We start from the raw sequence: 18,298 nt of genomic DNA on the forward strand, positions 1-18,298 counted from the left end.
AGGCCAGCACTGGCTCAATGGGCCAATTGGCCTCCTTTGGTGCTGCAACCAAGCTGCAATTCTAAAGATTCCATTACTGCATTAAAATGAGCTCTGCCATAGAGACATTCAAACTTTGATGAGTGTCTGCTAGGATTAACTGCTGGATAGATGTGTTTGTAACAAAGATTAAGAGTAGCAATTCGCAATATACAAAACGTCAGGTGGCGTTTATTAATACACAGTTTTGTGATGCTATATCAATTCTATTTTTTCCTGTCTTTTAGGGGCTTCATTCTGTGTATTTTCACAAAAAGAGAACAAAGGTTTCACCTGTCTGAATTTCAAAAGCTGGACTTGGTAAACTGGTACAATTCTCGTCCATTGCTAATATAATTATACTGTACATCTGGCCACACGGGAGGTCCATGATCTCACAGCTTTCTTCTGTTGCGTTGCAAGAATACCGGTCTCCTTCCATTCCTTCTGCAATTGCAATGTAGAACACTGCGCCGTCACTCTGCTCCCACAATACTGACACCGTGTGTGTTGCACATTCCAAAGAAGCACTTACAATCTGGGGACTGCAAGGGACTGAAGATATCAGAGAAACAAGATGGATAAAGGCAAAGTCAGATTTCTGCTTAAATTCAACATTGCACATATAAAAAAAATTAAATTAGGTCAAAGTAATTCTTTCTGTTAACACGGAATGGAGCAATGAGCAGGAATAGTGTAACATCAAAAATTAAAGAATTTTATCTGGTTACTGTGTAATCAGTCTCTTGCTTTGAATAATCTTTCCTTCACTAGCACAATAATTATATGAAGATTAGATTAGAGATACAGCACTGAAACAGGCCCTTCGGCCCACCGAGTCTGTGCCGACCATCAACCACCCATTTATACTAATCCTACACTAATCCCATATTCCTACCACATCCCCATCTGTCCCTATATTTCCCTACCACCTACCTATACTAGTGACAATTTATAATGGCCAATTTACCTACCAACCTGCAAGTCTTTTGGCTTGTGGGAGGAAACCGGAGCACCCGGAGAAAACCCACGCAGACACAGGGAGAACTTCTAATCATAACTATTGCACTACTTGTACACACGAATTGTTCAGTCATATTGCTCCACTCATAATGGATGTGGGACCGTTGTTTTTTCCCTGCTATTATTCTTTCATGCTCCTATCGTAGTGGATGTCATGGATGTGGATTTTCAGCAGGTACTTGATAAGGTGTCTCACAAGAGACTTGTTAGAAAAAATTCAGGCATATGGTCTAAGAGAAAATATGGCAACATGGATAGAAAGTTGCTTGAGTGACAGGAAACAAACAGCTTGTGTACATAGTGTTGGCTGTATTGGAGAAGAGTTGGAAGTGGTGCACCCAGGGGTCAGTGCTGGGTTCACTTTCGTTCTCTGTGTATATCTGGTACTTTGGACCTACCAGTTGTGTTATTGACAAAAAAGATGTTTGGCAAACAATAACAAGAACGGCATAGGACAACCTGAAGACATAAAGAGCTTGAGAGAATGGGCAGACAAGTGCCAGATGTAATAGAATATGGATAAGTGTGAGATAATACTTTTTTGGGGAAAGTTAATGATCATCATTGCACACTCAATGGAAGAACAGATGAACAGAGAGCTATGGACTCACTGACACTTTTTGCTTAGTGTTATAAGTCAATACACTGCAGTATTATACTGGATAACAAAACATGCTGGAAGTTCACTTCATTTTGATCTACATAGGACACTATTTATCAGTAAAACAAGGACTTACCCGTTTGAATTTCAATTATTGAACTCTGAGATTGGTTGCATGTGTTGTCAGACGCGATGACATATACAGAATATAACCGACCACAGAGTAACATGGGCGTTCTACATGATGTTTCTGATGTGCTGCATGATGTGATGTTCCCATCAGGTCCTTCAGCAACAGCAGTATATAACAGTGCGTCTTTACTATAGTCCCATGAGACCAAAGCTGTATTTTGGTTACAATCCAGTCTTGATTCTACATTCTGTGGGTTGCAAGGGACTGAAAACAACATTACAAGTTAAAATGGATGTAAGATGACAGAAACCATCAATGTAATTTCAAACAAATAAATAGATGGATGAATTTAATAGTCAATAATTTCATTGGAACTTGTCATTTTAGAAACACAGCAAAGTGAATAGAAAATTAATCATACAAATTGTAATCTGTGCATCACTCATCATTTAGTGACTGAAATAATAATAGCATGCTTCATGATTATTTTCCACATTGAGCAGTTTTAACAGCTCCTATTCATTTCTCCTCAAACACTGACATCATGCTGAAATTTATGTCAGTTTCTATGGCATGCTGGTCAATGGGAATTTATACCCAAATATCCTGCGGAACTGATTTCTCCATGATAAAATGTAAAAATTGGTGCATAACAAGTGCAAGAGCAGTGCTATCAGTAGCTGTAATAATACAAGTATAAAAAGACATGGGCTGCCTTCTTCCATGATGCCTCACTCTCCACTTCTAGCCTGTTCTGTACATCATTCTCTATCATTATGCAGGAGAGGGCTATAGCCATTGGGAAAGAGATTTCACCAATTTAGTCCATCAGCTAGGTCAAATTTAGACATATTTTCATACATTTTTATTACAATTGACTTCCTCCTTTCTTCCCCTGAACCCCAAAGATCATAGTCATAGAAAATTTACGACACAGAGGGAAGCCATTTAGCCCATTGTGTCCATGCTGGTTGACAAACAGCTACTCAGCCTAATCCCACCTTCCCACACTAGTTCTGTCACCCTGCAGGTCACAGCTCTTTACGTAGACATCCAAGTACTTTATAAATGTGGTGAGAGTTTCTGCCTCAACCACCCTTTCAAGCAGTGAGTTCCAGCTCTCTCCCACCCTCTGGGTGAACAATTGTTTCCTCATCTCTGCTCTAATACTTCTACCAGTTACTTTAAATCTATGCCCTCTGGTTTTTGACCCCTCTGCTAAGATAAATCCATCGTCCCTATTTACTCGATCTAGGTTGTTCATAATTTCATACACCTCAAAAAAAACACTTACTGGAAGTCATATGTCTTAAGCTAAGTAAACAGCCGGACCCTTACGGACTATGGAACTGTTTGGACTTAGAGAAGTCACATGTCTGGATTTATAGCTGTCAGGAGTTTTGGTTTCATTTTTGGATATTGTTTGGAATTCAGTTGGTATGTATCCTGCTAAGAGGGAAGCCACCCGTTCATCCTTTTCCACCTGTTTTGAAAAATCTTCTGATTACTCCTCGCTGTCTCCTGAACAGAACTGCCCCTGAAAGAGCCCAGTGACAGCCGTCTCTGTGTATCCAGACACCAGACCAAAGGGCCATGTGGAACATCCCATATCTTCTCCTTTTTCTTCAAGAATTGACAATAACTTGGCCAAAGTATTTTTTTTAAAGCTGGTCTCTGCAGAGTTTTCATTGTTCTTTATTTTTTCTTTAACCGGTGTGTGTGTGTGTCTGTGTGTGTGTGTGTGTGTGTGTTGGGATATTTTAAAAGGGTAGATATTTATACTTTCATATTTCAAACTGTGTGTTAATAAGCTTTGCATCTTTATTGAATAAGTCTTGTTTTATAATAAAACAACAATTTTGTTGTTTATTAAAGAAATGTAGTTGGTGGATTTTTATTCTGAAACTAATATAAAGTTTAGTTTAGTTTAGTGATACAGCACTGAAACAGGCCCTTCGGCCCATCGAGTCTGTGCCGACCATCAACCACCCAGTTATACTAATCCTACACTAATCCCAGATTTCTACTACATCCCCACCTGTCCCTCTATTTCCCTACCACCTACCTATACTAAGGGCAATTTTATAATGGCCAATTAACCTATCAACCTGCAAGTCTTTGGCATGTGGGAGGAAACCGGAGCACCCGGAGGAAACCCACGCAAACACAGGGAGAACTTGCAAACTCCACACAGGCAGTACCCAGAATCGAACCCGGGTCCCTGGAGCTGTGAGGCTGCGGTGCTAACCACTGTGCCACTGTGCCGCCCAAGTATATAATTAGATGTATTGGTAACTGGGTAAAACATTTAAATATATGTTGTGGCCAGTGGAGTAATGGAACTAGAGAAAGACAGTGCAATCCTCCAACCTTGGTCGTAACAATATAAACTACAAAAAGCAAGGGATCGAGTACTGAGTCCTGTGGAACCCCACTGGTAACAGCCTTCCAGTTCTGAAAACTCCCGTCAAGCATTACCCTTTGCTTCCTGCCACTAAGCCAATTTTGATCTAATTTGCTACTATCCCTTGGATCCCAAACGCTTTTAATTTTTTGACTAATCTGCCATGTGGGAACTCGCCAAAAGCCTTGCTAAAATCCCTGTTGACAGCATCCAATGCACTGCCCTCATCAAGTCTACTTGTCACCTCCCCATAAAATTCAATCAAGTTAGTCAAACATGACCTTCCCTTAATAAATCTATGCTAGCTTTCCTTTATTAATCTAGGCCTTTCTAAATGAAGGTTGATGCTGTCCCTCAGAATTGATTCCAATAATGTGTCCATAACTGAAGTTAAGCGAACTGGCTATAACTACACGGATTATCCGTTCCTCACTTCTTAAACAACAGTACAATTTTGGCAGTCCTCCAATCCTCTGGCATCACTCCTGTCGCCAGGGAGGATTGAAATATGATGGTCAAAGCCTACACAATTTCCTCACTTGCTTCTTTTAATAACCTGTGATATATTTCATTGAGGCCTGGAGGTTTATCTACTTTCAAAGATGCCAAACCCTTTAATACTTCCTCTCTTACAATTCTATCCAATATTTCTCACACTTCCTCCTTAATTACGATGTCATCATCGGTCCCCTCTTTTGTGAAAATAGCCACAAAGTATTCATTAAGAACCTTACCGACATCCTCTGCCTCCACATACAAGTTACCTTTTTGGTCCCTAATGGGCCTTACTCTTTCCTTAGTTATGCTCTTCCTCTTTATGTATTTATAAAGCACCTTTGCATTTTCCTTGATTTTACTTGCCAGTACTTTTTCATGCCCTCTCTTTGCTTTCCTAACTTCCCTTTTAATTTCACTCCTACGCTTTTTGTACTATTCTAAGCTTTCAGCAGTATTACGTTCTCAGTGTGTGATATAAGCTTCCCTTTCTTGCTTTATCTTGCCGTCCAGTATCCTTGTCATCCAGGGGGCTCTAGATTTGGCTGTCCCACCCTTTTTCTTTGTGGGAACATGTTTACCCTGAACCTCTTGAATCTCCTTCTTGAATGCCTGCCATTGCTCTGACACTGATTTACCTTCAAGTAACTGTTTCCAGTGCACATTTGCAAAATCACTTTTCAGCCCAGTAAAACTGGCCTTCCCCCAATTTAGAACCTTTACTCCTATTTTATAATAGTCCTTTTCCATAACTATGCTAAATCTAACTGAATTATGATCAGTGCTCTCCCACTGATACTCCTTCCATCTGCCCAGCTTTATTCCCTAAAACTAAATCCAGAATTGCCCCCCTCTTTTTGGACTTGCCACATACTGACTAAACAAGTTCTCCCGAATGCAGTTTAGGAATTCTGTGCCCTCTGTATCTTTTACACTGACTGTATCCCAATTAATATTAGGATAATTCAAATTCTCCACTATTACTGCCTTATTGCTTTTGCATTTGTCTGAAATTTGCCTACAAATTTGCTCATCTATCACCTTCAGACTGTTTGGAGCTCTATAGTACACTCCCAACAGTGTGATTGCCCCTTTTTTGTTCCTTAGTTCAACCCATATAGCCTCATTTGATGATCCCTCGAACATATAATCCCTTCTCATGGCTGTAATCGTTTCTTTAAAGAATATTGCCACCCCACCTCCATTTTTTATCCTCCGTTCTATCTTAGCTGAAAACCTTGTAACCAGGAACATTAAGTTGCCATTCCTGCCCCTCTCTAAGCCATGTTTCAGTAATGGTTAAAAGAAAATTGTATTTCCACGTGTTAATCTGTTCTTAGCTTGTCTGCCTTATTCACTATACTCCTTGCACTTAGGTATATACCATTAAGCACAACCAGACTTTTCTGTCAATTTTCCTACATTTCTTTGCTCTGCTTTCCAAACTCTCTTGCTAATATTTTGCCTTCCGTTTCCAGATCTGCTTTTCTCCCTTCTGAATCTATGCTGCTTCCCATCTCCTCCCCAACAGCGCTAGCAAACCTGCCTGTGAGGATATTGGTCCTGACCCTGTTGAGGTGCAGCCTGTACAGAATCCCACCTTCCCCAGAACCGATCCCAATGCCCCAAAGATTGAAAGCCTTCCATCCTGCACCATCTCTCCAACCAATGTGCCCTATCAAAGAACAAAGAACAGTACAGCACAGGAACAGGCCACTCGGCCCGCCAAGCCTGTGCCAATCTTGATGCCTGTCTAAACTAAAACCTTCTGCACTTCCGGGGTCCGTATCCCTCTATTCCCATCCTATTCATGTATTTGTCAAGATGTCTCTTAAACATCGCTATCGTACCTGCTTCCACCACCTCCCCAGGCAGCAAGTTCCAGGCACTCACCACCCTCTGTGTAAAAAAACTTGCCTCGCACATCCCCTCTAAACTTTGCCCCTCGCACCTTAAACCTATGTCCCCTAGTAACTGACTATTCCACCCTGGGAAAAAGCTTCTGACTATCCACTCTGTCCATGCCACTCATAACTTTGTAAACCCCTATCATGTCGCCCCTCCACCTCCGTCGTTCCAGTGAAAACAATCCGAGTTTATCCAACCTCTCCTCATAGCTAATGCCCTCCAGACCAGGCAACATCCTGGTAAACCTCTTCTGTACCCTCTCCAAAGCTTCCACGTTCTTCTGGTAGTGTGGCGACCAGAACTGCACGCACACGAGTGAGGTCCAGCTTCTTAATCTCTTTCCTAACTCCTTAAATCTGCCTGTAGGACCTTAAACCTTTTTTTACTTATATCATTGGTACCAATATGTGCCATGTCCTCCAGCTGTTCACCATTCTCCTCCAAAATGTCTGCAGGCGCTTGGTGATATCCTTGAACCTGGCATCAGGGAGGCAACATACCATCCTGGAATCACATCTGCTACCACAGAAACGTTTGTCTGCTCCCCTAACTATGGAATCACCTATAACTATCGCTCTCTTCACCTTTTTCCTCTCTCCCTATAAAGCTGAGCTACCCATGGTGCCATGGTCTTGGCTGTGGCTGCACTCCCCAGACGACCACACTCCACCATCAGTATTCAGAACTGAATACTGGTTAGACAGCAAGATACTCTCAGAGTTCTCCTGAACTACCTGCCTGATTTTATGTGTCTGTCTCGCAGTCACCCAGTCCCTCTCTGTCTGCACTCTCTTAAGCTGCGGAGTGACCACCTCCAGAAATGTGCTTTCCATGAAACACTCACCCTCGCAGATGGACTGCAATTATGTCAGCTATAGGTGTCCCCTAGGATGTGAGTGAGATCAATGTTCACTTGGTTAAGTACCCAGCTGTACAGTACATATAATGTGATGACTCAGGAGTTCATAATTTTTGTCTCACATGAAATGTAACATTTGCCCAGATAAGTACCCCTAATAATAATATTTCTCATTCTGTTTGCAGAGGGGGTGTTGTTGTGGGGAGGTGGAAGTTTTAGAATTTCGGAAAATATTGCTGGTCCAACAAAGAAAATTTGGAAAATCTCTGTTATCCAGAAACTTTTGGAACAACTAAACCTGCTTCCACTGGATCAGTAGAAACATTTTTGATTAAAGTGGACACAAGATCAAAATGTATTTCTATTGCTGAGGTATCAGACCGAGGATACAAAGTACATATACAGTAACTCCAGCTGTGGATGCTATGAGTTCTACAATTTAATCTGCACCATTTAACAAGAGGCATAATTTAAAACATACAAGTTCACACATTTAAATATGAGCCGTGGAATGCAAGATTTCATTTGTTAAGATGTTACAAAATGGTTTCTGGAAATGAGTGATACCTGCATGTACATTCACCACTGCACTCTGGGGACTTTTGCAGATGTTGTCCGTTGCTAGAACAGAGATTGTATAATATTCACCACACTGCAGGTGTGGGATTTGAGCCTTTGTATCGCTTGTGTTGAATGAAGCTGTGACTCTTTGACTATCTCGAGCGGTCACAGTGTATAACTTTGCTCCATTGGTGTCGTCCCAGGAGAAGGATACTGCATTCGAATCACAGTTCAGCTCAGCTTTTAAATTCTCAGGAATGCACGGTGCTATTTAGAAAATACAAATAAATATCAATTCTTTCTCTGTCCTGTAAATATCACAATAAATGTGAAACTATTTCCATGGTTGATAATATTTAAGGATTAATAACGTTACCAGTTTGGATTTGGACAGAAGTACTTGAAATGCCATTCCGGCTATAACTCAGTGTTGTTACTGTTATGTTATAGGACTGTCCACAGTGTAAATCCAGCATTTCATAACGTGTCTCTGTTGTGTTGTGTGAGTGTGTGTGTCCATCACTGCCTTCTGCAGTTACATCGTATGACATCGCTCCATTAGACCGTCCCCATGATATGACTACTCTATTAGAATTACAGTCCACGTTCACAATGATCTCATCTGGGGCACACGGTGCTGTAGGAAAGGAAATATAAACATTATTATCCATGGGGGTTATGTGAGAAATTGTTTGAATAGATGATCCTTGCCAACATCTCAATGAGCTTATACAATCTCGATAAAGCAGTCACTGTTATACTACACATTGTGATTACTCAATCCAGATGTTGTGCATCAGGGCTACAAGTTCCAGTTCAGAGATCAAGGTCATAACTTAGTTTGACCACTAAGTCTCCAACCATTTTCTCTGAATGTTAAATCTTTATATCAATGATCCCAGAAAGATATAGAAAGATGCTGATCTGAAATCCTTAGTTTATTGCTGGAATCTACAGTGACCAGCGAAGTTTGCTGTGGTACAGACTGAACCAGGATGGCATAAGTGGGTCTCAGTCTCAGTTTAGTTTTGGCTCAGGTAATTTGTAAAGTAGGCACATCTAACTAAAGGCCAATGAGCCAGTCTAGTGGGTGGCTATAATGGACAGGACCCTCCCTTACAATACAAAATTGCAGTCGATTTTAACCCTACCCACCTGTGGGAAACAAGACAGCTGAGCAGTTATGAAGCAACAGGTCAGAAGGCTGTCAGACTCGGCACTTTTTGAAGAAGAGCAGAGGGTTGCCTCACCAGGGAGTTGTTGCTTGCTAACATTGTCAAAATTGATTACCTTGTCATTCAGTTCAATCGCTGTGCCCTTGCTGCTCAGTTTGCCAACAATAATAAAATGACTACACTTCAAAAGTAAACTTTTAATTGTGATGTGTTTTGAGATGTGCTGAGAAGATGAAAGGTTTTATATAAAGTCAAGTTCTTTCTTTCGATATTACCTGTCTGAATTTCATAATTTGAACCTTGGATGCTGCTGCAGTTTTCACCCAATGCGAGTACAGAGATGTTGTATATTTGGCTGCAGTGAAGATCTGGGATTAGACAGTTTGTTTCAGATGTGGTACAGGTGGCTGTGTGTCCATCACTCCCCTCTGCTGTTGCAGTGTATGACACTGTGCGATTACTTGGCTCCCATGTTACAAAGGCAGTGAGAGTCTCACAATCAGCCTGTACATTCTGAGGGGGACATGGTGCTTTTGGGAAGAGGAAAGAGAAATGAGATGTTATGAATTAGTGATATTAGTACAAAGTCCCAATGGTTTCCTTTGATATCAAACTCATCAAATAAACACCTAATGGAGAGATCCACAATAAGCATGCAATAACTAGATTCTGATTAAGGAGCACAGAGTTCAACATGTGAGGTATAAGAGTCTGAAAGGGTTAATCTTGAGAGAGTGTAAAGCAGGGTTGTCCAACCTTTTCAGGCGGAGGGCCGCTTTGTGATTTTTGCTTGGCCCAGGCGGGGGGTGGGGGGAGTGGGGGGTGGTATATATATGTGTGTGTGTGTGACATTTTCTGTTTCCTCACCCTCCCCTCGAGGATAAGGGGACACAGATTGAAAGTTTTGTGCAAAGGATGCAGAGGGAAATATGAGGAAGCACTTATTTTTTAACCAGTGGATAATGACCGGGAACTCGCTGCCTACAAAGGTGGTAGAAGTGGTGGGCCGAAGGGCCTGTTTCTATGCTGTACGACTCTATGACTCTATGAAGTGGAGACGATCAGTGACTTCAGAAGGAAGTTGGATGGCTAACTGAAAGAAATAGACTTGCAGGGCTACAGGGATTGAGCCAGGGAGTGGGACTGACTGCATAGCTCCGTGGAGAGCCGGCATGGGCTCGAAGGACAGAATGGCCTCCTTCTGTGCTGTTAGTAAATGACTCTTTGACTCTCTCCCTCTCTCTACCCTCTCTCTCTCTGTCTGTCTGTGTCTCTGTCTCCCTCTCGCCCACACTGTCTCCTTCTCCCCACCCCCCGTCCCTCTCCACCCCCCATGCCTCCAGTGTTCCTCGCTCCCCTCTCAGTGTTCCCCACACTCTCTGTCCCCCGTCTCTTTGTTCTTCCCCCCTCTCTCTGTCTCTCCCCTCCTCTCTCTCTCCCCCCTCTCTCTCTGTCTCCGCATCTCTCTCTCCCCCTCTCTCTATGACGCCCCTTCTCTGTTCTTCCCCCCCTCTGTCTCTCCGCGTCTCTCTGTCCCCCTTTCTCTCTGACCCCCCTCTCTGTCCCACTTGCACAGCGTGGAACGCTCTTTGAAAGATCTTTTAAAAGTCAGTTCTTTTAAATAAAGATCGCTGTCAGTTTCACAGGTGACAGCGCTGACATTGGGAACAGCTGTTTCCCGAAAGACTCGGAGTTTTCTGGCGGGCTTTTTTAAAAAGCAAAGTCAGAATCCACTGGAAAACTCTGAGTCTCTAGGAAACAGCTGTTCCAGATGTCAGCACTGTCAGCTCTAAAACTGACAACAATCTTTTTTGAAAGAACTGATTTTTAAAAGAACTTTAAAAGAGCGTTCGACTCTCTGCAACAGTGTGGGAGTCAGCAGCTGTCATCTGTGAAACTGACAGCACAATACAAAGCCGGACTAACAAAGGAAATTTCTCATCTCCAGTCACGGTGAGGATGAGGAACGGCCCCGGGAATAGTTTACATCTGCGGACTGAATTGAAATATTTGGCGGGCTGGATGCTGGCCCACGGCCGGATGTTGGACAACCCTGGTGTAAAGAATACCACCCACTAAGATGATGTAAGGGATCATGTGGGAAAGCCTTGAGAACAGATACAGCGTGGTTTTAGAAGGTGTCACACAGACTAGTGTGGAGTGTATATAGTTGTTACGAAATAAATCATGTTTAAATACTACAGTCTAAGAACCTCTTTGGCTCGACTCAATACGGTGGCAGCATACATATCATATGGTGAACAGTGGTGGGATTGTGATCAGCGGAGGTGGTATGCTTTACACCCTCTCAAAATTAACCCTTTCAGACCTTTATACTACAACCTGGACTGTAATTTCTAATTGGGCTTTTTGTTTGCAAGGCTCGAGAAAGGCTTCCTCATAGTGAAAGGGAAGGAGGGGAAAATCTCTTCCTCCATTCTATAAAGTGAGCCTTGACGTCACTCATACAAAGTGTTAATGTTAGTAACTGCATTGAAATTCAGAGACCAGAGCATTGAAACCCACTGCTGAATGAGATCACCACAGTTGGAAAACAAATGTCACCATAACCTTCCAAATTACCACTCTGACCTTCCTGGACCTCAAACCTCACAGCAGTTCTTGATACTGTACCAGTACAATATTTCCCAAACGTCATAAACTTTGTTAGAAATTTTACCTGTTTCAGTTTCAAAAAAGGAAGTGTTTACACTCTCACAATAACCATCCATCGCTTTTACAGTTATCAAATATGTTTGACTGCAGTGCAGGTCCATGAATTCACATCTTGTCTCAGTTGTGTTACACAGTGTCACATGTCCATCTTGTCCTTCTGCTGTTGTAACGTACCACAGCGCACCATCACTCTTCTCCCATGTCACTCTCGTACTCTTGGTGTCACAGTTTAGATTGGTGTAAATATACAGGGGTGCACATGGGGCTGCAAAATATCAAAACACAAACTGGCTGTAACAGTGGAAGAAATAGCTACAATCCAAAACGTTCAAAACAAGAAGTCACTGTAATTATATTTGTGCTTCTGAGGGCGGCACAGTGGCGCAGTGGTTAGCACCGTAGCCTCACAGCTCCAGCGACCCGGGTTCAATTCTGGGTACTGCCTGTGCGGAGTTTGCAAGTTCTTCCTGTGACCGCGTGGGTTTTCGCCGGGTGCTCCAGTTTCCTCCCACAGCCAAAGACTTGCAGGTTGATAGGTAAATTGGCCATTATAAATTGCCCCTAGTACAGGTAGGGGGAAGGTGGGGATATGGGATTAATGTAGGATTAGTATAAATGGGTAGTTGATGGTCGGCACAGACCCGGTGGGCCGAAGGGCCTGTTTCAGTGCTGTATCTCTTAATTAATAAATAATTTACTTGAGTATTGCTGAAAATAGAGACATGTTGTCGAAGCTTTTTTGTCTTGCACTCATCCGGACAATCTGCAAGAATACCAATGTAAGAGAAAACAACAACTTTATCCTGCATGAGAAGAGAGTGCTGATTGGTTGGCAAGTGAACTCTGATTGGTAACAGCGTTGCCATGGTGTATGCACCAGTTTACGGTGACTGACAGTTAACTGCCAAGCTTTGTTTGAAATTTAAACCAGGCAGCTTGTCTCAGATTGGTCAAGGCATTGCCCTGAGGAATGGACTAGCGAATGGCTGTCACTTATTCTGTTTAGCTGAAACAGGCACATTGTTTGTACATGTTCTTCCTGTCTGCAAAGAACAGGGCCCTGTTTATTAATATATGTAGCTTCCAGAACGTGCAAAGGTGCCACACTGCGAGCCCTACTGACAATCTTAAATTAGCTGTCAGCGAAATTCTTAGCATGCAGAGGATTATTTTGCAAATGTTGTCCAATTGCAGAATCACATCGAATGTTGGACGCTGTGTATTGAGTTTTGCAAGCATGGGCTAGTTGGGTACGGCCCGTATCTTGCCCATTGCGAACAGCGGAAGGGATATGTTGTTTGATACGATCCGTCAGTCTTTGGGACGTACGGCCTACATACCTAGCATCATACTAGCCAAAAAGACATCCTGCCTATCACACAAATAGGTAATGTGATATATGAATTTTAATGCCAGTGTGATCCAGGCTTTTTGAACTGGACACAGGACAGTTTGAGGTTAGACTGCAGATTGTAACTGAACCTGGAATAAGACAGCCTCTCTCCTTGCTGGCTCTTTCTCGCTTTCTCACAAGCCTCCGGATCCAATGAAGTTACTTAAACCTCAAGAGAGAAAAGACTCCTACATCGAAACAAATTGAAGTGTGCACTGGGCCCCAACGAGTAGCAAGACATACAGGCAACCAAAGACTCCACATTGAACTTAAAGGACCATAAATAACTATCAGATATTGCTTCAAACTTTTCCCCTTTATTCCTTCTACTTCTTATGTCTCGATCTGCATGTGTGCTTATTGTGTATGAATGCTTGTGTGGTCGCGTCGCCTACTCATAGTCGTTAACCGAATTAGAGTTTAAGATTAATAAACTTCCACCTTTCTTGTTTAAATCTAAGAAGACCTGTCTGATTTCTTTGCCTTACAATTGGAAAGCAGTGAACAAAGATTCACTGAGGGGGAGCTAAAACATGGTGTTTTTAAAATTAAATCCTGTTACGGTTGGACCAGGCAAAGGCTGAGAGGGAACCCCTAGACCCCTATCTCACCTGGTCGTAACAAAGGTCACAGACTTGAAACATTAACTCTCTTTCTCTCTCCACAGATGCTGCCAGACCTGCTGTGTATTTCCAGCACTTTCTGTTTTTATTTTTGATCTCCTGACTTGATGGTAATGGTAGAGTGAGGGATATGCCAGGCCACAAGGTTACATTCTGTGGTTGAATACAATTCTGTTGTTGCTGATGGCTCACGGTGCCTCATGGATGCCCAATTTTGAGCTGCTAGATCTATTCTTAATCTATCCAATTTTGCATGGTGGTAATGCCCCAGAACATGATGGACAGTATGCACTGTACGAAGTCGGGACTTGGTCTCCACAAGGACTGTGTGGTGGTCACACCTACTAATACTGTCATGGACAGATACATCGGCGACAGGTAGATTTGTGACGGCAAGGTCAAACAGGTTAGCCAGTTGTGCAACATGCAGGTAAACCAACTTGTTGCATCGTGATTACACTTTCATGTTAATCATGTTAAGATTTCTATGTGAGTAAATGGGAATTGGTTTGGTACATTGGAATCTCTGCTTGCTTCAAGTCTGGATCATTGATTTGGAGTCAGCTGTATTGAGAAAAAATCGTTTTCCTGCAAATCCTCTGGATGCATAAACAGGTTCTGCTAATTCAGAATGTTCATGCTTTGGAAAACCATGGAGGGAGGAGGGGGACAGAATACAGTCCTTCACTTATCAGCTAAATATAACTTTTCTAACCCGTCCCCCAGATACAAGCATCTGCTCAAAATCTAGCTTGGTTCCTAGTACAAATCTAGCAAATCTAATCTAAGGCCTGGTTAAATTTCATGAAAGTGTTGTATGAACATCTTCATCCCATTCTACTGAAGATACTTTGTTTTTTGTATCAGTCCAGTCATTTTGTGCTTTCTCAATAAATTTAACTCCGTGCATTGTGCAGTGAATCCTCAACTGTCATAAATCTGAGTCACTCTTTAATTTTCCTTTAGTCTAAAATCTCCTTCAATTGCTGTTTCTTTTTTTGAAAAACTAAATTCAAGCTGACAGAGTCTGGAACCTGTACCAGTTCAAAATACTAAAATAAATGTGAGCACTGACATTAAACAATTTTGGATTTTTATTTTTAAAGATCTGCAATTAATGACCTGCTTCACAGGTTCTTTTCCTCGATAATTTTAACATATCATCCACCATGCATTCCATAGTTTTAAGAAGTCTGAACTGTTCTGAAACATTTTCAATCTTTGAAGTGATTCAGACACTTAAAAAAGTGCATCTCTGAGCTGCAGACTACACATAAATCATACTGAGTACCAGTCTATTGTTACTCATATGTTTGCATTAACTTAACTGCCGCTATCATATTTTGAATAGTTCAAGTTTGGAGTGATATTAGATCCTCCACTGTCGGTAAGTATATTTCTCGTGTGTTAATTAATATGGGACAATTGGGTGAAAATTCATCCTACAAAGTAGGCAGCTGTTTCAGCCAATAGTGGCTGGTAGGAGGGCAGATCCTTCTTTAACATGTGCGGGATCATGTAGGATTTTTAAAAAAGTTTTTCATAAAGCATTATCAGATGCAGTAACATAGTTTTTGTAAAGAGCTCTGACCTGTTAGAGATTAAATTGGCCACTTGTGAGGTTTATAAACCAACTGTCAATCTATCTTGATTTATGTTAGAAAAAAACAGAAACTCATGATTTTCATAACAAATCTCGATTAATTTTTGTTTGTTTCATTATTTATCTCCTCCTACATCTACCCATCCAAAAGCATTTCCTACATTGTATCAGTGACTACACTTGAAAAATATTTCACTCACTGTAAAATGCTTTGTGATGTCTTGAGATTGTGAATGGCGCTGTATAACTAAGTCTCTCTATTAATTTCAAATGTGACCATGGGCTCATTTCATCCTACTTCAGAAAATATCTCTATTCCTTTATCCCAATTTTCACTCTCTGCTTTCCTGATTCGTTATTATTTTGTTCTTCCCTCCCACCCCATCTCCCCTTTCCACCCACTTGTTCTGCATCACCATTGGAGACTGAGCATTCAGCCATCATGGACTTGCTGTGTGGAATTCATTTTGACTTGTAATCGCTCTACCTATCATCAAAAAACTCCTTAAAATTGGCTTTTAGACCTTGCCTTCAGTCACAGCTTCTCCGAATTCCTGTTCATTATCTATATTCCTTTCCCAATAAAGTGTTTTGGGTTGTTTTACTATGTGAACATTCTATATAAATCAAGCTGTAATGGGAATCACTTGTACTAGTTTTAAATCATCCTATTCCATACAAAAGACTTACCAGTACTGAATTCAAATTTAGAGCTTTGTGAATTGTCACATACACCCTCCAGTGCTGTTACAGTTAAATTATACATCTGTCCACAGTGTAGATCGGTTATTTGACACTGTCTGGTGGCTGTATCACATGATACCATCTGACCATCACTTCCTTCTACTGTTGCAGAGTATGACACTGCACCTTTAGTGTGGGTCCATGACACAGAAGCATCGTTTGTGTTACAATCCAGCTGGACATCGAGATTCTGTGGGATGCACGAAACTGAAAAGAACAAGTGAAGATGAAGAGCATTTGTCCAGTAGCTGCTCAACTTTATGTAATTGTTTTCTAACTGGAATCTTCATGCAAATGTGTTTGAGAGTATTTCTGCTAAACAGTATTTTGGACAGTGCAGAAATCAGGGTTATTGAGATTGATGCAGAGATTAGTGATATGAGAAAATGCATTTCCCCTTAGGTACCTGTTTTCATTGTGATGGAAGGACTTTCAGCAGTGTCACATGAGTCATCGTGTGCATGAACTGTGATGGTGTAGGTCTCTCCACAGTTCAGGTCAGTGATGTCACACAACGTATCATTAGCACTGCAGTGTTGCACATTGCTTCCTTCTGCAGTCGCAATGTATGATATTGCACCTTCACTTAACTCCCATGAGACTGATGTATATCCAGCATCACAGTCCATGTGAGCATCAACATTCTGTGGGACACATGGTACTGCAAAACGAAAATTCATAAACAGCACATACTGGGAAAACACTGAGCCACATGACTCAGAATTCAGAAGAAACATCTTTACCCAGAGAGTGGTGAGATTGTGGACCTTGCGACCACAGTTGAAGTGAGTGGTACAGATGCACTTAAAAGGGAGGCTGGATAAGCAAATGGGAGAGGAGGAATAGATGGTTCTCTGAATAGAGTTAGATGAGGAAAGACAGGAGAAGGCTGGAATGGAGCATAAACATGGAGTATGGACTGGTTGGGTGGAATGGCCTGTGTCTCTGCTGTATATCCTGTGTAGGGACTGCATATAAAATACAAAAATGACAATATTCCAATGAACATGTATAGATTTTTTAGAAACTTTCATTCTAAATTCTTGCCTAGAATTACCTGTTTTAATTGTAACAGCAGAGCTTTGTGAGCTGTTACATTGCATGCGGATTGCCTGTACAGTTATATAGTAGTTCAGTCCACAATACACATCTGAGATCTCACATTCAGTATCTGTTGCATTGCATGAGGCCCAATGGCCATTGTTTCCTTCTGCTGTTACAAGGTATGACTCTGTGCCATTACTGGGATCCCAAAACACTGACACATTATTACTGTCACAGTTGATGTGAGCGACCACATTCTGTGGGATACAAGGCACTGCAGAAAGGAGAAAGCACAGAATGAAATCCTTAAACCTGCATATACATGTCTGAAAGCCGCATGATATCTAAATCCTACCAACAGAGCAACAACTATTTGCACGTTTACAGTGCCTTTAGCATACAAAAAAAGTATCAAGTTGGTTACAGAGCTTTAAAGAAAAAAATGAATGCTGAGCGAAAGAGGAGCTATTCGGCACGGTGACCAAAAGCTTGGTCAAAGAAGTGAGTTTCATGGAGGTTACTGAAGGAGAACTGGGTGACTGGATGGGAAGAAGTCAAAAGGACAAAAGGGCCCAAGTAGGGCCAAGAGTTACAGCAAAAAGTGAGATAGAATTAATGGGCTCAGGTTTGGATTGGCAGCCAAAATGTGCATGCAAATGGATACATAGTGAATTTGGATTGTATAAGCAAAGCAGGAATGAGAAGAGATATGTCTGGGCCTTAAACTGAGTTCCTTCCTCATATTCCAGGTGGATTGCAATGAACAAATGAATAATTGTTATACTCCTTGATACAGTAAGCTCACAATAAACTGATACAATGTCTGGTTAACTAACTCTCATGATCCTTTGCTTCAGCAATTGTATTCCTGCCTCCGAGTCAGAAGGTGCAGGTTTGGAACCTTGCTCCAGGCAATCCTGCTTAGTGGAGATCAAAGCTCCTGATCTGAATTCTAGCTTGACATCTAGTGTGATACCAGATCGGTGTTGTTGTGCTCCCCTGCCTCTCCCCCTCACCCATCCCATCTGGCAGCCCATA

At 41.7% G+C, this 18,298-nt stretch overlaps 1 protein-coding gene across 1 annotated transcript; it reads right to left on the reverse strand.

Annotated features, from left to right (window-relative positions):
* Nucleotides 1-286: 286 nt before the first annotated feature.
* On the reverse strand, nucleotides 287-18,297 carry LOC137373226 (fibronectin type III domain-containing protein 7-like). The gene is made up of 10 exons (XM_068038080.1): nucleotides 18,097-18,297; nucleotides 17,274-17,517; nucleotides 16,623-16,877; nucleotides 16,163-16,423; nucleotides 11,858-12,118; nucleotides 9,453-9,707; nucleotides 8,379-8,639; nucleotides 8,009-8,269; nucleotides 1,779-2,039; nucleotides 287-573 (listed from the first exon to the last, which is right to left on the reverse strand). The coding sequence occupies exons 1-10, from the start codon at nucleotides 18,295-18,297 to the stop codon at nucleotides 287-289; spliced, it is 2,547 nt and encodes an 848-aa protein (XP_067894181.1).
* Nucleotide 18,298: the final 1 nt, after the last annotated feature.

This window comes from Heterodontus francisci, chromosome 8 (assembly GCF_036365525.1).
Source record: "Heterodontus francisci isolate sHetFra1 chromosome 8, sHetFra1.hap1, whole genome shotgun sequence".
NCBI lineage: Eukaryota > Metazoa > Chordata > Chondrichthyes > Heterodontiformes > Heterodontidae > Heterodontus > Heterodontus francisci.